The 22,518-nt window shown below is 36.7% G+C and overlaps 1 protein-coding gene across 2 annotated transcripts; it reads right to left on the reverse strand.

Moving 5' to 3' along the window:
• Positions 1-2,940: 2,940 nt before the first annotated feature.
• Positions 2,941-7,319, reverse strand: LOC133822263 (ALBINO3-like protein 1, chloroplastic). Of its 2 annotated transcripts, XR_009887820.1 has the most exons (12): positions 6,713-7,319; positions 6,516-6,626; positions 6,351-6,425; positions 6,084-6,144; positions 5,856-5,929; positions 5,661-5,765; positions 5,000-5,113; positions 4,486-4,589; positions 4,127-4,333; positions 3,698-4,040; positions 3,364-3,533; positions 2,941-3,249 (listed from the first exon to the last, which is right to left on the reverse strand). XR_009887820.1 is itself a non-coding variant. In XM_062254546.1 (11 exons), the coding sequence occupies exons 1-11, from the start codon at positions 7,079-7,081 to the stop codon at positions 3,450-3,452; spliced, it is 1,647 nt and encodes a 548-aa protein (XP_062110530.1). In that variant the 5' UTR covers positions 7,082-7,319; the 3' UTR covers positions 2,941-3,449. The 2 variants fall into 2 exon arrangements, 1 of the variants encoding a protein (XP_062110530.1); XM_062254546.1 differs by having other exon boundaries at positions 2,941-3,533.
• Positions 7,320-22,518: the final 15,199 nt, after the last annotated feature.

Consider the following 22,518-nt stretch of genomic DNA (forward strand, 5'->3'; position numbering starts at 1 on the left):
GTAATTGTATAAAGAATTATTTGAAAGGAAATAATTGTAAAAAATAACTATAAAAAATATTATTTTTCGAAACAACCCCAACAATAAAGGCACACTAGGGAAGATGTCCTTTTTTTTTTGTATGTGTGATTTTGATTTAGTGAAAATTATACTAATATGTTGGGGAACATATTTTATCAATTTTATAACATTGTTTATTGTTTACTTGGTTGATTGACTTCAATAGAAAAAGAAAGGGAAATGAATTCTTTCTTTTTTTTTAAATAAAAATTATTATTATTATTTCTTATACAAATTTACTCAAACACTCTACAAGAAATACATTGAGTGCATTTTGAGATAAACTACTTTATTAACATATATTTTTTAAAATATATTTATACATATATAACATAAAGATTTACAAAGCATCTAATCTAGTTAGTTTGTGATTCACATCACACCAAACAAAAATAATAGGCATCCAATAAAAGATATAAGGTTCATGATTCCATGTTGGAGTGACTGAAATTGATGAAAGATAAAAGAATGAGAATAATGATTGAATATTTTGGGTCAATAAAAAGAAAGAAAATTCCATGCATGTTCCATAAAAGCAGACAAAGTCACCTATTTGTGGTCTCATCAACCGGTTAGGACTATATATATATATATATATGTAATGTACGTAATATATTGTGCTACCAATAATGTTTTGGTTAAAAAAAATGTGTGCTAATTAAAGTCCTCCTATACCAATTTTGAGTAACACCAAAAATAATGATATCTTATAAATAGTACACTCACATTAGTCCGACACATCAAATAATTAAAAAAAATTTGAATTGTACATGTAAAGAGTGATAATTATAGTGTTGGAATTTCGTATAGATTAATGAAAAAAAAAAAAAAAACAAGCATCTTGACTACTATTTAATTTATTATTTTTTATTATATATTAAAAGAAAAATAAATACTGATTAAGCTATAAATCAATAATTCAAATAATTAGAGAATTTGAATTCTGAACAGACGAATGAAAGAAAACTTACACAAGAATCGAGATCATTATTTAATTTGTGTTCTAAGAAATTAGAGTGTACAATTGTTATTGCTCGCATCAATGAGATTGTAAAGCAAATATTTTAAGAATTTGTGGATGAATCTTTTCTATCCAAGTAAATTTATTGTCTAGCCTAAAGTTATAATAAGCTATTTCATAAGCTGCTTTATTACGAATGTGACCGAAGAAGAATTAAATATGTGGTGGTGGATCGAGTTTTGAAGTTTAATAGACAAGAAAAAGTATAATAGTAGAAGTAAGAAGGTTGAGTCATGTGGTGTGCTTGAATGTTGGAATATTTATTGTATCACTTTGTGAATATGATTCGAATACAAGGAAGAATGCAATGTACCCAAAATATTGGAGTTGTAGGCTAGTAAGATTCTTATATTGACAAGTAATCTCTTACTCAAACATGAGGGAATATTACTATAATTAATTATATAATTATATATAATATATAATAATTGTCCAACCAAAGAATAGAAATTGTGATTTTCGAGCTATGGTTTATGAGATTAGTGGATAGGAATGGGATATTCTAGGGATAAGTCTCTGCGTGTACGGCAAGCAAATAAAACTCATTACATTATATAATACGCACCTCACCTCCCTTCCCAAACTTCAATTCAAATTTCATTAATTATCTCATTTTTCGATTCCTTAAATTTGACCTCGTTCTTACCAAGTTAGACCAAAATTATATTTTTCAACACTTTTTTCTCATTTACTTTTTAAATTTCATTTCATTTTGGTTAAATTATATATGGAAAGTTATATTACCACCTTAAAAGATGTATAAACATTTTTTTTTTCTTTCTAAATATATATATTACATGTTTATATTTAAATCCTAAAACTTTTTCTTTTTTCATTTATGGAATAAATGTTTTATATTGGAAAAAATAAACAATTATGGAAATAATTTTGTTTGATTTTTTTAATGATGTTGCCCAAGAAAGAGAAACAAAAAAAGTTGAGGATTTTTTAAATTAATTTTTTTTGTTTGTTTACTTTGCACCTATAAAAATCCTAATTTTTTTTAGAGAATTGATAAAGACACCAGTAGTGTCCAACACCACAAGTAGATGGCAACTATTGGTGCAATTCAATATCGGGTCAGACACGACAAGGAAGTAGCGTATCACTATTGGTACAATTTAATATCGGATCCCACATATTTGAATTTAATAAGTATTATGATGTATTGTTAACTATTTATGAGATTTCAGCTCGTATGATGTTTAACACGATAGTAAGAGTCATTTTTTAAACATTGTTATGGGTAACATTTAATATTACATATTTTATTTTATTTAAATGGTAATTGGCACCATGTACCCAATAGCAATTCTCTAACGTTAAACCCAAGTTAAACCCAAATTACTCTCGAGTTCTTAACTCAAATTCCCCAGAATTTATTACTCAAAAAAAAAGAAACTAGTTTAATGTGTCCAATGCATGCTCATCATAAGAGTTCTTCTTGGCCCTACAGATGACCTGTAACTATTATTAGCAAAATGACCTAATTTTGTGCTCTTTTATTACAGTGATTTTCATTTGCAAAACTAGCAAAATGATACAACATATATAAATCAATTTACTCATTAAGTCATTATTTTACTGACATACTTGATAATTGTGTTTAAAAAACGAGACCACGCCCATTAAATGTTCCATAATGGAAAAAATGAAAGTGTTGCATGCTTTTTCTGGCATAGCAGAGTTTCATTTCATAGATAGGAGAAAAACTCTTTGAAAGAAGGCATTTTGGTGTACATGTGTGAATTGATGTGCATCCACAATGGCAGAGGGGCCCTTAGAAAAATACAAGTGTTTGACCCTTTCCCATGGCAGTTCTCTGACAAGTGGCAATAGTATACCCATCAACCATCATAAAAGTCTAAAAAGACAACAATAATAATACATGACATTATAAATATTAGGCACTTAGAATGATTGACTTAAGAAACTACTGATTCAAAAGTAACAAACCACCTTATTAACCAGTTGAAATTGAACGTATGACTAATGACTATGTATGTAGTGGGGTCTAGCAAAAACAAAAAAAACGAAAGAATATTATTCTTTTCTTGTATATAGTAAAGCCAACTGAGTACAACCTCATTAGAAACCTGACCTCTCTTGTACAGACTCTGCATGTCATTGCCCCTGAGAACCCAAAATATGGTTGTTCCAATTTTGTCCTGTAATAGGATATCAAGTTGCACCCAATGAACTTGAGAGATCTCAATCTTTACAAGGCACTAGTGTACAACCAAATGTAAGACCTTAGTGATTGCTGCTGATGCTTTACTTACGTGAGTGGGTATAATAAGACCTGTTGAAAGGGGTCAACTTGGTTTTACAAATGCCCATCTTGACAGTACTTGTACTCTCTTTTTGGTCAATCTTTTCTGGCCTCAAGCGTATCTTCCTCAGAAAATTTGTTGTCTTTAGTGGCTGAGGTTGTGTATACCTCTACCACTTTCTGAAAATTGCAAATTTGTTGTTTCATAATTAGAATATTTTAGAATAATGCAATGATCAGAAACATGGTCATGGAGCTCTAAGAAAAGGTAAAGTGACAAAATGCAGAAGAGAAAGATAAATCACAGCACAAGTATTTGTTTTAAATCAAAATTGTCATTATACCTTTCCCAGATCTTCGTGTGACTGCGATGTATCCCTCCTTTCAACTGCTGAGCTTGTAGACACTGCATTGTCTGCCACCTGAAATGTGGGTGTGGTCTCTTCACTTCCCTTCAACTCATGTTTAGACAGATCACCATTTACAGCAACTCCATTGGAAGAATTGTGATTAGTGTTCTCAGAAGAATGTGCTTCATTGTTTTTAACAAATAAATCAACTCCAGCCTCGTTTTCCTTCTCGTTTGCTATTTGAGTTTCTTTAGCCGCAGCGGCAGCCTCTGCTTTCCTCTTTTCTTCTTCTCTTTGCCGCTTTCTCCGTGCCTCTTCCTCCTTCAGCTTTTTAAATCTGGAATATATCAATGAATTAAGATTAAAATAACAAGTAATTATTTTCCCTAAGAGATAAGAGGAATAATATGACAATTGTTTAACCTTTCACCAGGTTGTGGACCCTTTGCTGTCAACTTTTTTTCTTGTGCGGTATCGTTTTGTATTACATTTAAGTCTGAGATGGACTTTTTAACCTGCGGTTGGTCTTCCTTGACAACATCAGTAGGAAATTGCATCACTGGAATTTTAGCACCCCCTAACTTTTGAAGCCACACTTGTTGTGCAGTGCTCAAAATATTGTTTGTTAACCTGCATAATCATATTCAAAGGATGTAACATAACTTCCAAAGGCATTGTATTAGCACATTTATGGCAACTATAATTTACAAAGAAACAAAAAACAACTTTCTAACGGAAAAGCTATGATGCTCATACAATAAAATGGCTTTACATATGCTCACCAATAAAGGCTAAGACCGGAAGGAACTGAAAGCGAAAAGTAACCAATCATTAAAGGTAGAAACTTTGTAATTGCTTGAGAAGTCTTCATGTTCGGATCATTACTCTGAAAGTTAAAATAGCACATGTTAAGTACCAATCATTCCCCACAGGATATGGCATCTCATCCAAATTAGTACTATTTCAATGGAAAAGGTGAAACTTTAGAAAATCAACCATGTAAACTGATAACGAAGTTATAATTACAAATGGACACTTTTACATTAAAAAAATAAGGTTTCATTAAATTTTATAATGGCCAAAAATTATATAAAGCATAAAAATGTAAGACCACAATGGAGGCAGAGATATACACAAATATGAGGTGTTGGGCCAAAATTGAAACCTAGCACAACAATTCTATGCATAGAAAAGCAATGTTTTATGTTGGTAACCAAGCTCATTTAGTCAACAAGGCTAAGTACAGCAAGATAAGGTTATCAAAACAGGTATAATTTGAAATAAAAAATTACTGACCTGGGGCTGTGTTGACTGCATAATTTGGATAGATATGTACTGTGAGGCAACCAGCAATACAGGCAAGACAAGATATGCCAAAGTATCTGACCATCCAAGGGGTGGATGACCATCCTGAAAAAGTAAAAAGATCGAGAAGATAGTAAAAATTCAGAATTTCTCCCAAGCAAATAGCTTATAATAAGAAAATGATTACAAATGAGCAACAACCCTGGAGCTGCATGAAACTCATAGTACAACAAAGGCAAAGAACAGTTCTTAATTAAATAACAATTTTAATAAAATGTGCAAATATATCTAGTGGCAACCATATGGATTATCTTTCAGTGCAGAATTTGGAAAAGAAAAAAAAAAGCATTGAAAAATTTATATCTTAACTTCAATACATGTTATAGAACACTGAAGTACATTTAGAGAGATGAATTACTATGATTTTTAACAAAGTACTATTGAAGGACATCTTTGCACAATTACATTATAAAATTATGACTTCTAGAAAAGGGAAGGAAAAAAAATCATGATGAAATGGAAGTTTTCACTGAATGTTGAATCTTAATTCTCAGAAAAACCACAAAGCAAAAACCTTTAGAAAACTCTGATATGGGGTCATGGAAATATCACTTGTAAAGAGAAGTTTAGCTTTCAATTCAAAGGAACTTACTACAAATGGGAAAAGCCAAGAGACGCCGCTTCCACTTTGCCGGGCAGCAATTGTTGTTGGACCAGACAAGGAGGGTATCCAGAAAAATCCTTCAGTAAGCAGTCCCTTTATTCAATAGAAAAAGTTTGATTGAATTTATTAAAATAGAGTAGTAAAAAAGAAGGTTACTTGTAAAAATTTACAACAAACAGCTACCTCATCTGCCACATTTGAAAGAGCTCTATACAACCCGATCCAGACTGGTATTGTGGCAAGTGTAGGCAGACATCCTGGAACAAATACAGGATAATAAAGAAAATATACAAATAGCTTAAGTAATGATAACCACAACAATATACAATAAGCAGATGAATGGATGGATCAATTGATAGTCAATTTACTCTGAACATGCATTGACACTAAACTCAGATGCAAAGTCAATACCTGCCAAAGGATTTATGCCAGCTACTTTATACAATCGAGCAGTTTCAAGCTGAACTCTCTCCTGAAAAAGTTGATAAAAAAAGTATAGACCTTTAGTCAGTATAGCAGAAGAAGCTAATCAATTAAATGCTTTCTGAAACATTCTTTAGTACAGGAACTTGCTACAGCTAAAGTGATCAAGGATTGCAAAGCCAGTAAAACCAGCATCAACTTCCTTCACATACTCTATCTCTTTTAACAAAAAATAATCTACAAAAAATATTCCACCTTATCTGCAGCATAACGCTGTTGAATAGCCTTTACTTGAGGTTGCAAAGCTCGCATAGACATTGCAGATTCGACCTAATACAAAAGTTTCAGACATAAAGTTGCAAGCTTGTCAAAACAGGGAATACAGTCACTAAAAACTAAAGACAATCCAAAGACACAAACCTGTTTTTTTGTCAAAGGAAATGTGGCAGCTTTCACAAGAACAGTAAGGAGTATAATAGCGAAACCATACGCATACGGAACATGCAAAGCACTTAGTCCATCATTCAAAACCTGCAAATTAATCAAACACCCAATATAAAGAAACCTTCATAAACACAGCATAGTCAGCATTCAACATCAATTGAATTCAAGCCCACCTTTAAAACAGTCTCCATATAATTGGTAATCCCAGTGAACCAATCACCGCTTTGTTTAGCAGTAGTAACAGTATCCGAAGTAGAAACGGAAGAAGACGAAACAGCAGCATCAGCAACCGTGTAGAGAAGACCTTCCGCTCTACCAAAAAGCTCCCGAACAAACCCCTCAGCGCTATCCGGGTCAGGAAAGAACTCGGGTTTGAACCCGAGTTTGGCTACCGCGAGAGAACCACGAAGACCGGGCTTAGGTAGGGGCGCGAACCCAAAATAATGGGTTCGACGGAAAAGTGGATTCTGGGTTCGGTTAGGGACCGGGACCGGGGCCGGAGCCAAGACCAAGCTCGGTCGATGCGGTAACACAGTGTTCATTTTTTTAAGTCGGTGAGAAATTGAGAAGGCAACGGAGTTTGAAACAGAGAGCTTAACGGATTGTTAGGCGGAGCTTCGTGGGTTTTGGAGAAGCTTATTCGCAGCTCCAGTAGCTTACTCACTCTGCTTCTTCGCCCGGAGAGGTGAGACCATGGATGGAAATGGAGCTCCGAGTCAGAGGAAGATGGATTGGATTTTTCTTTCCCTTTGCGGGTTTTTAATTTTTTAATTTTATCGTTATTTGTTTATTGGCAGGATTCATGTTTGATTGTTTTTTTTAGTGTATATTTAGAGTATGGCCCACATTTTTAGAAAATTAATAATTTACAATATCAAAAATTAAATTTAAATTTGTTAAAAGAATTTGTCATGGAATAACTTATTTTTAAACTAAATTTTAGTAATATAAATTATTTAAAATTTTATAAAATTTCTAAATAACTACCATATATATATAATTATATAAAAAATCAAAACTCAAAATATTTAGGATTCTTTTTCAAGCCCTACAATAAAAACTTCCAATATTAAAAATATCTCATTTGTTTTAGAGCTTTGGAAAAACCAAAATGGGAGAGAGAGGCGTGTGAAATTCATTGAATTTTGGATCGTTCTTGGGCCTTCGTTTTAGGCTTTTTAAGCATTGGGCTTTAACTTGAAGAGCTGTTAATAGTCTCTTATGAAAGTATTGGGCTTTGCTGTTAAGTACTACAATTTTGTTTTGAGGAAATTACATGAAATATGTGATTTTTTTTAAAACTTTGATAGATATGGCATTTTTTTCCCCTAAGTTTTGTATGGCATAATTTATTTATTTACATTTTTATGGGATTTTTTTTCCATATTTCTGTAATTTTATTAAAATATACCATATAATTTCAATATTGATTTTTTTAAATTACAGGATATTTTTATTACTATATTTTTTTTAATCATATTTAAGTTAATAATATATATACATATATATACAATTAATCGTATACATAAAATTATATATTTTTTTCCATTATATATATACATATATTATTGTTATTATTATTTTTATACGTATATATATAAGATTATAAAATAGTACACATTTATATGTATATATATATGGATGTATTATTATTGTTATTATATTAATTTTATATATACATTCTCAAATACGAGGTGATGAGAATAACTTTCACTAATTGTGATGATGATGATGATGATGATGATGATGATGATGATGATGTATGGGTTATGTCATTATACATATGCATGTGTTTGGATTATTGTTGGAGATGTATATATGTCATTTAATTTTATTTTAAATAATAACTGATTACCACTATAAAAATAAATTTAGATTTTTTAGTAATGTGGCAGTAACCGATTATTACTATCAATTTTAACTGTCATGGCAAGTACTTGAGTGAATTGTAACTGGTTACTGACAGATTTGAAAGAAAAAAAAACAGATCAGAATTCATCCAGTAAAGAAGAAGAAGGAGGCAACCGGTTACCCCTATTAAAATAACTGATTGATAACTAGTTACCGAACCAAACCTAGAAAAAAAAACTTAGAAAATAAAAAATTAATCTGAGAAGTAGTAGTAGTAGAAGAAGAAGAAGGTGGTAACTGGTTACCCCTATCAAAAGAACAATTAATTGGTAACTAGTTACTTAGCCAAATCTTTAAAACAAAAAAAAAAAAACTACATCTGAAAAACAAAATCAGATATGAAAATACCCAAGAAGAAGAAGATCGAAGAAGGTAACTGGTTACTTAGGTAGTTTTATAAAGAAAACCAAATCTGAAAAATAAAATTAGATTTAAAAATAACACATGAAGAAGGAGATTAAATAAGGTAATGGTTACAACTAGGTCCACAAAAAAACTCAAATCTGAAAAATAAAATAAAATCGTGACAGTAACTGGTTACTTAGGTAGTTTTATAAAGAAAACCAAATCTAAAAAACAAAATCAGATTTAAAAACAACCATGAAGAAGGAAATTAAATAAGGTAACTGGTTACAGCTAAGTCTACAAAAAACTCAGATCTGAAAACAAAACAGAATCATGACAGTAACTGGTTACTTAGACAGATTTAGAAAGAAAAAAAACTGGATTTGTAAAAGAAAACCAGATCTGAAAAGAAAAGAAAAAAACAGGCATGAAACAACAAAGAAGATGCAGAATAACGTAAAAAAGAAAAAGATGAAGAACGTGAAAACGAAGAAGAATGCGAAGAAGAATACGAATCAAAGAAGGCGTCGACGGTGACCGGAGATACATCGTCCATTTGCCGGTGTGAGAGAGCTCCTATTGTTGTAAGAAAAAATGGCTGGCTGCCATTGTTGTGAGAAAAATGGAAAGAGCAAGTGAATAATACGTGAGAGATGGAGATAAAGAGGAGAGATGGAGAGAAAGAGGAAAGTAAGAGAGAGAGAGTGTGCATTTTTCTTTTATGGTATTTTGCGGGATTCTCATATTTTAAACTTTTTTTTTCTAGAATTATTATATTTTGTGGCATAACTTTAATGCCCATAAATATAAAAATTAATTTATTTTTTCCCATATTTTTTTAAAGTTCTCTTTTGTTTAAAAGTAAAATGTACTTCTATTTTTTTTAAATAATGAATTATAGGCTGAATCAAACATTTATACAATTTTTAATATAATTCAGTTAATAAAATAATTAATATAATTTATATTGTCCTAGTTTTTAGTCCATAAATATTTTGACAACACAATAAAAGATATTGCACAAACTTGAAGAATAATTAATGCAATAATCAATGAAGATAATGTTTATAGTAGTTCAACTAAATAAATAGCGTACACTTAGTTTATTTTATTACTCTTTACTCCCCAAATCTCAAGATCAAATCAACCTAGGTCACTTGAGTTTAGGTGTGTTGAAAAAAATTTACATCCCACCAAACTCGATTAACCCGCTCAATTATTGCGTTGAGCGGGATGGAAATCAATGCTAACTCACCCAATTAAATTTTTTGTAATTATTTTTTTATTTTTTAGTATACATAATTTATATTTATAAGGAACGACTACAATGCATTTTTTTTTTACAACATCAGTGCATCTTTTTTCTATTTTCGGCACCTAGATAAATATAATCTCAATTTTTTTATATGACGGTGTACATTGTAGGTATTTAGAATATCCTACAAATTTTCAAAAAATTCTGAATAATTTACGGAGCTGAAAAACGAGTTCAAACTGTCAAATTTTACACGCGTATACAAAAAAATAGACACGCGTGCAGGATATTTTATTTAGCAATAGACAATTTATTTATTATATTTTTTATAACGAATCTAAACTAATTTATAAAAAATAAAAAAAGTATCTAGGTTCCTTTTAGAATTATCTCCAAACTTTGTAATTACTTTTTAATATCTTCAAAGATACATTATGTTTTGAATTTGAGCATTAAAATAATTTAATTATAAATTTAGAGTTTAGTTAAAAAAAAATATTAATCGAATTGAATTGTTTAACCTAACTAACCCGTTCAAATATATTGGGTGAGTTAAACACTAAATTCTAATTAAATGACGGTTTCGTGTTGGTAAATGCCAACCCTACTTTGAGATTAGATTGGTAAAAAAATCCCTCTAACCCAACCAATGAACACTCATACTTCAGTTTCTTAAGGTGGTTAAGCTTTAATTACAAAAGAATAAATGCTCTCCAGTACAATGGTGTCTCTCATCCTATATTTATAAGGGGAATTTCGTGGTGTTAAGTACCTAGCCACTCATTATTGGTTATAGCTAGATCCCGAAAAATCTGAATTTAAACCTAACAATTTACTAACTAAATGAAGTGAAGATACAATTACACGTTATTTGTCTAGTCTAATATGCATGGCGACCTGAAACATTCTTGTATGATGAGTAGGCATATGGCGACTAGCTCTCTTAGTTTGGGGAATAACTTACTTTTTGTATCCTAGTTAGCATATTTTTGCTATTTGACAAAAATGTATATAATAATTTACTAATAAAATTTGAGAAATTGGTGAAAATTGCCTATTTTTTTAAGAGATTTTGTACTCTGGCCTGTTTTTGATAATTCTTTGCAAAATAGTCTCTGTCTAAAATTCGACCAGTTGTCTAAATTTTTCGACCAACTGTCTAAACTTTTCGACTGGCTGTTTGAATTTTTCGACTAGCTGTCTAAATTATGAGAAGTTATTTTGCAAAAAATTATTAAAACTAGAATAGAGTGCAAAATGACTTTAAAAAATAAGTCATTTTGCCAAAAGACCCATAAAATTTCAATTTTTTATTTATTAAAAACATAAAAGTAAAATATTTTTTTAAGAAAAAAAAAGGCAATGTAATTTTTTTTCTTCTAAGAGTATGACTATATAAAAAATTAGTTTGAATATTGAAACTGAAAATACATAATGTGTGGATAATTAGAGCCTAATTATTTATATTAGATTCAATACTACTTTAATTTTACCTACTCACCACTTAGTTAAACCAAGTGTAGTGGTGTGTAATGACATAATACGTGTTATAAATTTAAGATTTCTGTACTGTAAATGATATAATAATATCATTGCCACACAATAGTTGGGCTACATATAGATGATTCAAGATAATATGAACTTTAGAATATTTTCGTAGCAAGTTGAATGGATAACTTTCTAAAATTTATAATATTTTTTTAGAAAAAATGGCAGCTAAACTATCTATGTGGTTCAATTTATACCATTTAACTTAACTAAATAAATTGGCAGCAAAACTCCTTGCCATCAATTGCTAAAAAAAAAAAAAAACTCGCCATCAAGAATTTAGTGCCTTCATAAGTATTAGGTCGATAAGTTTGACTAGAGATACACATAGTAGCTTATGATAGGTCAAAAATAATTTAATAAAATAAAAGGTAAATTAACTCGTAAGTATTTTTTTTTATTAAAGTACAAGTTTTTAATATGATACACATAAATAATACAGCATATACTTATTATAATAATAATAATAATACAAAACTAATAATAATACAAAACATATACCAAAACATAAAATAATTAGAATTGTATTGATGAGTATATATATATTTGACAGTTCTACCAATAAAAAAACATTAAGAAGCATATATCGTGGAAAAATAAAAACTCAAAAAAAGAAATAATGACTAACATTTACTATGAGACATATTAGTCCGCCCAAAATTAGAATTTTGAATATTTTTGTGGCAAAATATCACAAGAAAAACGAATAACAAAGTGGTTGTCGGAGTTTGAAGTTGAATTTGAAGTTTTCTGATGAGGTGATTATAAACAAAAATGTATTCTGATTCTAATATGTTTTCAATGTATTGAAATAAAAAAAAAAAATAGTGCAATGGGAAATTAGTATTGATGAATAAACTATTTTTCACCATTTTTCACGACAATGGATGGTCCTCTATTACTAATGTATTTTTTTTAACGATTTTGTCGTTTGTCTAATATCTATGTTCTTCGTGAGAATTAGATTTGTGAAACTGTGGCAAAACTGTGTTTATATTTTTAGAGACTTGAATCATGTAAATAGATATCTGAATACTAACGTTCACAAACAAAATATATTAAAAGTAATTTTTGAAACAAAATAAACATAAGCGTTTATTTTTCAGGTGCAATATGATTAAACTGCATAGTTTATTTAAATGACAACACAACTTAAACTAAAAAAATTGGTTTATTTAGTAGTTTAAATGATCAAATAATAAAAGAATAAAATTACAATAAATAAATTAGTTTCAATTAATATAGGGATATTGGCGGTAATAATATCAAAATATTTTTAATAGTTACACTTTAATACCTAAATCTTTTTTCTTTTGCAGCACGGCAATAATACATTCTATCAAGAAATTAGTGCAGTCGTTGGTACCCAGACTTAACATCTGACATAGGAACACACATGGCGGGATCTTATTTGTAACGTCCTGGATAACCAAGACCATTACACTGTGTGTTTGAAATAGTGCGAGACTTGCTAATCAAGTCATTTAGACAAAAATGTGAATCTAATGATACAAACAGGTTAGGTTTAGAAGATTTTGGTTATAAACAAATAATTTTCATTAAAATAAATGTTTGGTACATGGGATCCCGAGTCAAGGTTTAAATAACGTAATTATAGAATTTCCAAACCATATAAATAATCAAGCCACTCTAATGGCAAAACACACGTTTTAGGTTTCCGTCCCTATACAAACCCTCGACCGTGGCGGCCGAGCAGCCGACAATGTACACCTCGCCCCCCAGAGCTCTCCAACTCATGGTCAACCCATCTTACCATTGCATTTACCTACACCACGTAGCACCCGTGAGCCGAGGCCCAGCAAGAAAACATAATAACATAGTACATTCAATATAAAAAACTAAGTAGTTCACATAACATAACCAAATGATTCACAAGACATTACTCAATTACCTAGCAAGCCATAGCATTCATTCAATCCAAGACATCAGTTAATAGCCAATGCTCTAGTTCCAGATATTCAACATATTATACACAACAATTAACGAAAGTATGCATGTCAAGCAACAACTAAGGTCAACGCCCGTAGGCCGCACACTCTATTTAACCCTCTGTCTTTGGCTCGCATAGGCCAAGCCCAGTGTTTACCCCACTAACTCCAGCCTGCTTAAACCGAGCTCAATGATTATTAAGCTGTCCTCAGGTACTAGTGGCTGAGCCGCGCCTTGTGTGCAAGTATTGATTTTAGCATTCTTAGGCCGTTATCACATGTCCCTGTGGCGTAATACCACCTCATGACATTCATACAATTATAGGGAACTCTTAGTCCCAACATATTCACATGGTTTATCACAATCATATAACAGTGCATACAAATATATGGAACACTTAGTCCCATCCTATCCACATATACAGGTGCAGTTTTCTTACCTTTAATTCCAAATTCTTTGATTAGGAAAGACGACCCCCGAGCACGATCCTGCCCCGAGCCCAAGCATAAACCTAGTCACAACCATGATAAAGGATTCCATCAATAATTATATAAGGGTTTTCAGATAGAGTTCTAGCCTCCGGGACATCGAATTCCACCAAACACGGTAGTGGGATCGATCCCGAGCCCCCTGGGTTAGGTTCCCATGCTTAAAAACCCAAAAACACAAATATCCTTAAGGGTCGTGGCTCAAGCCTCCCTATGCCACGGCATGGTCCCAAACAGAGGCTCAACCTCGCCCGAAAATTGACACGGGCCGCGGCCCTACATACCCCATGTCGTAGCCCGCCCTCCTTCTCGAGCACCCATCAGCCTCAGAGGGTCGCGGCACACCAAGAACTATGCCGCGACCCGACCCCTTCGAACCCAGAAAAATCACAATTTTTAACACCCAAACCTCACTCAAAACCATCCATAACTATCCCAATACTATACTCCAATTATCACAAACACTTTAGCATGATTCCAGTAACATAAGCCAACAGAAATCTAGTCTAGAAAGCCATCAAAACACCATTTTAATTTCTGAAAGCCACACACTCAAGAACACTAAAACCAGTAAGAAAAACCCAGAATTCAAACACCATATCATAAAGTGGAGCTTACCTTCACTGAAGACTCAATCCTCCAAGCAATTACTGAGCTAGCTCCCAAGCTTTCTGCCTTAATTCAACCTTTAATTTCAGAACCCAAGAACTCTTAGAATCCAGCCCCAAAGCTACATAATCAAATGATCAAAAGTATAATTCAATGCTTACCTTAGTTTCTAGTTAGATTCCTTAGCTTCCACTGAGTTAATCCTCCAAATCTTCCATTCAATTCCCTATGTTTCAACTTGATTCCCTTAGTTTCCAGTAGTTTTCCTTGAGAGAGAAGAAAAGGGAGAGAGAAGGGTCGGTTCTTGTTGTTTCCACCACTTTCTAAATTTTTTCTTTCTATCCTTAAGCCATTAAGTCAATCCCGAGGCTCGGGGTACCGGAAACATCCCCGAGGGCAAAATGGTAAAATTCATCAGTATTCCCACCTAGGCTTCCTAATCTCAAATATATCTCCAATTATTTATTTCCATAACCCGATAACCCAAAAAACTGTCTAATACCCCTTAACTCACCCCGAGTCGAATATCGGGTCCCGTTGTGACTTTCCCGCTACTTGCTCCCTAGGATCGCCTCGTGCCGAAAACTACAAACACATATATCCACATAATAATGTGGTCTCAATAGTTTATCACAAATAATCACGTTTATGCCCTAACAGGCCAAAATTACAATTATGCCCTTACCAGCCAAGCAGGGCCCGCATGCTTATCAAATACTCATAAACATGCATCCCACACCATTAATTCACATAACCTCCAATTATGCCCTCCCGGCACACTAATCAAGGCGCTTAAGCCTTATTAGTAATTTTGGGTCGTTACAACTATCCCCTCCTTATAATAATTTCCTCCTCGAAATTTACTCGAACACATCAGATAGTAAACCTCATACCTCTGACTATAATTCCTAAGGTCCAACGCCTTTACTCTTAATCTTCGATAACACTCAAACATGAGTAACAATCTTGTTCCACAAGATCTTGTCTGATAACTATACTTTCTTTAATCTTCACTTGCACCACAACCTTGCTAAAACTTTAGGGTCGGTTTAGTTCACAACTGTTATACCCAGATTTCGAGCCATGGTAAATATGACCTCGAAAGTTGGATTCGCAACAAATGGTCTCGTAAGGATTGAAGTGCTCCAGGATTGTATATCGAGCCTGCAAAGTCCAATATATGACCTCAAATATATGATCTCGAAAGGTAGCTCCGAGAACACACTCATCTTCGGGGACGACTTCGGATCGGGGGTCTCGAGCTAGATGTATGTATGATCTCGAAAGAGACGTGATCTCGGGAGATGCCATTAGCTCGAACAATGACGTGAGACCTGGGATGCTAAAGCCTTAGAGATACGCGATAATCACCTTGAATATCTACAAGTATTATAAATATGAGATGTAATCCTCATTTATTAATGTAAATCCCCAAGAATCGTGGGATATTATTTGGTCAGTTATGCGTTTCCTGGTCTTCAGGGATGTTTCCTTTTATATCTGATTATAGGCATTTAAAGCCATTTATTTTATTCACAAAAGAGTAACTACCCAAAATATGTGGGATAGTATTCTGCATCCTTCTCTATAAATAGAGAAGCCATGCACCATTGTAAAGGACCGAAATTTTGATCCTTGAGAGAAAACTCTGAAGAATTCATGCTAAGGAATTTTCAGAGATAATCTTAAGATTAATAACAGAGACTCGTGGACTAGGCAGATTTAACTGCTAAACCACGTGAAAATCGCGTGTTTGATTTGTTTTATTTCGTTTAGCCATTGTCATTCATTGTTTACGTGCTCTTTTTTTACTATTTGACGAGAAACGGCGTCAACAGTTTGGTGCTTTCATTGAGAGCCTTAAGCATTCATCCCTGAGAGATTCATGGCTACAAACAATCACAACACCCCTGATGAAAGCTACCCAAGGCATCCTGGAAAACAACCAATGGAAAACCCAGATGCTGAGGAGAGAAGTGGGTCCTCCGATTTCCGGGGACCACCGCCTCCACCGAGGGATGAGGATATGTACTACAATCCTGAGTGTTACGTTCCTATTGTAGAACTGGAAAACTGGCAATTGAAACAGCTGTTGGCAGAAGCCAACAAACGGAATGAGGAGTTGACTAGGATGGCCGCAGAGGCGCAGGTGGCTCATCCCCCGCCTCCGCGCGTAAACCAAGTCCCTCCTCCAAGGGACGTGCATGTTCCTCCCCGGAGGCCCCGTGGACGTCCGCGAAAAGATGCTGCCACAAGGAGGCCGACTCAACCTCCGGCACCAGCAGAGCCATCTGCTCCTCCTAGGCCCCAGAGGAGTACCCGAGCTCGGGTCCCGCCTAATCCACCTGTGGAAGTGCCTGTAGGAACTGAGAATAACCGAACTCCTACCGAGGCTCGGACTCAGGTTCCTGGTAGTGCACTGAACGCGACTGACCCATCTCGGGAAAATTCTGGACCCTCTAGGCCGAGGCAGGGACGGCAGCCACCGTCGCCTATACGGTTCCCTCCGTTTCCCATAAGATATCCTTCACCTCCCCGCAGAAACGCTCAACCTGTTCGAGATCAGGATCAAGGGCGTACGGGGGATAGACAAGGGCACAGGGAGACTTTCCAGGAGCGGAGAGGCGCACAATCTGAGAGAAGTCAGACGTCCCGGTCTCGCACTGCGGAGACGAGGCGACATGGGAAGAACCCATCGCGAAACGACCGATCAATGAGTTTCACCAGTGACGAGTCCGGAGAGACCAGGTCCGTCAGTAAATGCGACCGAGGTCGTAAAAATACTGGAAGCCGTAAGATTCGTCCTGACCTGCGGAATCATCTGAATCAGAGCAGGGGGAAGGGAGATCAGACAAATCCGGACCTAAGGAATCACCTGAATGGGCGTAGAGATCCTTCACGGAGACGCGAGCCTGGAATCATGATCAATGACTGTCAATTCCAGACACCACCTAAGGACCCAGTCCAAGAAAGGATTGATCAGCTCGAAAAAGCCTTTAGGCTTTTAAAGAATGAACGAGGGAATGGTCGATATGAGGACTCTGACGAGGAGCTCGAGCCATTTGCTTCACATATTTCTAACACTCAATTTCCTCAAGGGTTCCGGATTCCTCACGTCCCAGCGTTTGAAGGAAAAACCGACCCATGCAGTCACCTGAGTACATTCAGCACTATTATGAGAGCTAGTAACGTGGGTTACGAGCTCAGGTGCATGTTGTTTCCAACATCATTGGCTGGACCTGCCAAGAGTTGGTTTGAAAAGTACAAGAGACACTCGATAACTTCATGGGATCAGTTGTCTAGAGAGTTCAAGAAGCAGTTCCGAGCTATGATGGGAGTCAGACCAGAGGCATCCACTTTGACTAACGTCCGACAACAACCGGGCGAAACACTGAAAAGCTATCTGACAAGATTTAATCTAGAGGTCGCCCGAGCTCGAGATGTGGATGACAGTGGGCACCTGATGGCTATCCGAGCTGGTGTTTTACCCGGAAGTGCCCTTTGGGATGACATGCAAGGGAAACCGGTGAGGTCAATAACCGAATTTAACAGACGGGCGTAGAGATTTGTCAATGTAGAGGAGGCGAGGTCAACGCTGAAGGCGACCTCGCAGACCGAAATTACAACGATAAACATTAACTCCGCCTCAACCTCGGCTGACCCAGCAGCTCCACAGCCTACCTCGGAGAATCCCTCCAAGAGGAAAAAGAGCGAGGGAAATAACCCCGAGGCTGAAGGAGGAAAGAAAAAGAAAGGAGAAAGGTATTTCTCCGTATATAAAGTACACACCGAACTCAACGAGTCTCGGGAAAACATATACCTGGCTAATGAAAACCAGGTCCCCTTCAGGCGTCCGGACCCAATGAGAAATCAAAAGTCCAAAAGGGATTCCAGTAAGTATTACCGGTTCCATAGAGACACCGGACACACCACTGATGAATGTCGACAGCTGAAGGACGAGATCAAAGGGTTGATCTCGAGAGGTTATTTCCGGCAGTACGTCAAAAACCAGAGTACTGGACAGACTACTGCGAGCCAGAGAGTAGCCGCGCCTTAGACGGCACAAAATAATAACTCCCGATCTCGGGAAGAAGACAGGCCCCCGCCGATAGATGGAGAGGACGTAATAACCATCTCGGGAGGGCCTCATCTCGCGGGAGGGGGCAGAAATGCTCAAAATCGATACGTTAACGAGTTGAAGACAGGGGACGGGTCTCCTTATGAACCCGAACCTAGGGCACCAAAAAGCCAAAGGGTTGAAACGCAACCGATAACCTTCACTGAGGAGGACGCATCTCATGTTCAGTTCCCTCATCATGATCCATTGGTTATTACTCTTCAGCTTGCCAACAAAAGAGTCCGCCGAGTTCTCATAAATAATGGGAGCTCGGTCAACATTCTTTATAAGGCGACCCTCGAGAAAATGGGACTCTCCCTTCGCGACCTGAAGGCATGTGCAACTACTTTGTACGGCTTTTCAGGAGAAGGGACTGCTTGTATGGGATCCATTGAACTCCCTGTGACCTTGGGAGACTATCCAGTCTCGGTGACCAAGATAATGGAGTTCGTAGTGGTAGATTTACCATCTGCCTACAATGTACTGCTCGGGAGACCCGCCCTAGTCGGGCTGGGGGCAGTGTCATCTGTGAGGCACCTGGCCCTTAAGTTCCCAACCCCAAGCGGGGTTGGGACATTAAAAGGAGATTAATTGGCAGGAAGGGAGTGCTATAGCATTTCTTTGAGGGGAAAGAAACAAACGAGTGCTCAGGCACTCGTTATCATACAAAATAAAGATGGAACGGTTTTAGAAATTAACGAGGAAATCGATCCAAGGATTGAGGAGAAAGTTGACCTCGAACCATTGGAAGAGCTCGAAGAAGTTCAGCTCGACGAAGCTGATCCCTCGAAGAAGGTGAAGGTCGGAAAACACCTCCAAGACGAAGCAAAATAGCAATTAATTTGCTTTCTGAAGAAAAACCAGGATGTCTTCGCATGGTCACACTCAGACATGGTAGGGATAAGCCCAAATGTTGCGAGCCACGCATTAAACATAGACAAAAGCTTTCCCCCGAAGCAACAAAAGCGAAGGCAGTTGGACGAGGACAGAAAGAAAGCATTAAAGGAGGAGGTTGACAGATTAAAAGCAAACCATTTCATTAGGGATGCTTTTTACCCTAACTGGGTAGCCAATCCAGTGTTGGTCCCAAAGCCCAATGGGACGTGGAGAACCTGTATTGACTACTCAGATCTCAACAAGGCTTGCCCAAAAGATTGTTTTCCGCTGCCAAGAATTGATCAGCTAGTGGATGCCACGGCGGGGCATGGCTTGATGTCATTCATGGATGCATATTCTGGATACAACCAGATTCCCATGCATGCCCCCGACCAAGAACATACGAGCTTCATTACAGATAAAGGGCTATACTGTTATAATGTTATGCCGTTCGGGCTCAAGAACGCTGGAGCTACATATCAGCGGCTCGTTAACATGATGTTTTCATAACAAATAGGGAACAACATGGAAGTTTATGTTGATGACATGCTTGTAAAGTCTCAACTTAACAAGAACCATGTTGATGACCTCGAAGAGTGCTTTGGCGTGCTCAAAAAATACAACATGAAGCTAAATCCTCAGAAGTGCACTTTTGGGGTATCTTCGGGAAAATTTCTGGGTTTCATTGTCAACTATCGTGGAATCGAGGCTAATCCCGACAAAATAAAGGCCCTGATTGATATGCCTTCACCTCGGAAGCATAAAGATGTCCAAAGCTTGACTGGCAGGATGGCCGCCCTGGGCAAATTCATCTCGAAGTCAACGGATCGTGGCCTTCCATTCTTCAACTTATTAAAAGGAAGTAAGAAATTTGAATGGACAGAAGAGTGCGAGCTGGCCTTTCAGGAGCTCAAAAGACACCTCGCTGAACCACCCATCCTGTCAAAACCCGAAACGGGAGAAGTATTGTACCTATACCTCTCAACCACCGAACACGCGATAAGCGCGGTGCTCATTCGAGAGGAAGAGAGGGTGCAGAAACCCGTCTATTACATCAATAAGAGATTACTGGGGGCAGAGTCAAGATATCCATTGATGGAGAAACTCGCCCTCAGTTTAATCCACTCATCTCGCAAGCTCCGCCCCTACTTTCAGGCACATCCCATCCATGAACTGACAGATCAGCCACTTAGGCAAGTCCTATCTAAACCAGAGGCGTCAGGTCAACTCCTTAAATGGGCTGTTGAGCTCGGACAGTTCGAGATCACTTACCATCCAAGAACGACCATTAAGGCACAAGCCTTGGCAGACTTCATAGTGGAGTGCACTGGTATAGCCGACGACGAGGTAATAACCACGGCCCACAAGCTGTGGAAACTTTACGTCGACGGCTCGTCGAATGAAAATGGAGCGGGGGCAGGAGTTATTCTGATCACTCCTGCAGGGAGCAAATTTCACTCTGCTTTAAGATTTGGCTTTAAAGCATCTAATAATGAAGCTGAGTACGAGGCTCTACTCGCAGGACTGCGAATAGCAAAAGAGCTCAAGGCCAAAGCTATACATTGCTACAGCGATTCCCAGCTCGTGGTTAATCAAATCTTGGGAGAGTACCAGGCTCGTGGCACAAGAATGGCAGCTTATCTGGAGAAGGCAAAATCCGCATTGGAGTATTTCGAGTTTTACGCAATCGAACAGGTTCCCCGGGAACAAAACTCAAATGCAGATGCCTTAGCTCGACTTGCCACTTCTGCCGAAAATGAAGAACTGAATGTTGTACCCGTAGAACACCTATCAGCACCCAGCATTACTGAGCCAGACGAGGAAGATGTATGTATGATTGAAACAGAACCGACCTAGATGAGTCCAATAGTTGATTATCTCGAAAATGGAATTCTTCCAAAAGATCGGAACCAGGCTCGAAAATTGATGTATCAACTTCCTCGTTACACCATTTTGGACGGAAAGCTATACAGAAGAGGATATTCCATGCCGCTGCTTAGGTGTGTAACCCCTCCCGAAGCAAAGAAGATCATTGAAGAAATTCATGAAGGGTTCTGCGGAGACCACGCCGGGGGGCATAGCCTGTCCAAGAAGATCATACGTCAAGGATATTTCTGGCCAACCATTAGAACAGACTCTTTTGAGTATGTGAAGAAATGCGACAAATGCCAAAGATTCGCCACGATACCCCGAGCTCCACCATCCGAACTGACCATGTTGACATCCCCATGGCCTTTCGCAGTATGGGGCATCGACCTCATAGGCTCTCTCCCAACTGGAAAAGGCGGAGTGAAATATGCGGTAGTCGCCGTTGATTACTTCACAAAATGAACGGAGGCTGAACCATTGGCAACTATAACTTCGAAAAAGATCCTTGATTTCGTGGTAAAGAACATCGTATGCCGATACGGAGTACCGAGAAAGATTGTATCCGATAACGGAACCCAGTTCTATTGCGACTTATTCACCAACTTTTGCGAAAAGAATGGCATAATAAAGAGTTTTTCATCAGTGGCTCACCCTCAAGCGAATGGTCAGGTCGAAGCCGTTAACAAAACTCTCAAGAGCTCTCTAAAGAAAAAGTTGGAAGAGGCAAAGGGACGATGGCCCAAAGAATTACCTCAAGTCCTTTGGGGATATAGGACTACAGCTCGGACATCAACAGGACATACCTCGTTCTCTCTAGTGTACGGCTGCGAGGCAATGTTGCCCATCGAGGTCGAAATCCCGACGATCCGAACTCAAATTTACGATCAGGATTCAAATCATACTCAGCTCGAAGAAACCCTAGACTTGATCGAAGAAAAAAGAGAAGAGGCTCAGCTGAGAAATGATGCTTACCAGCATCGAACCACAAGATATTTCAATAAGAGGGTTCGA

This window comes from Humulus lupulus, chromosome 3 (assembly GCF_963169125.1).
Source record: "Humulus lupulus chromosome 3, drHumLupu1.1, whole genome shotgun sequence".
NCBI lineage: Eukaryota > Viridiplantae > Streptophyta > Magnoliopsida > Rosales > Cannabaceae > Humulus > Humulus lupulus.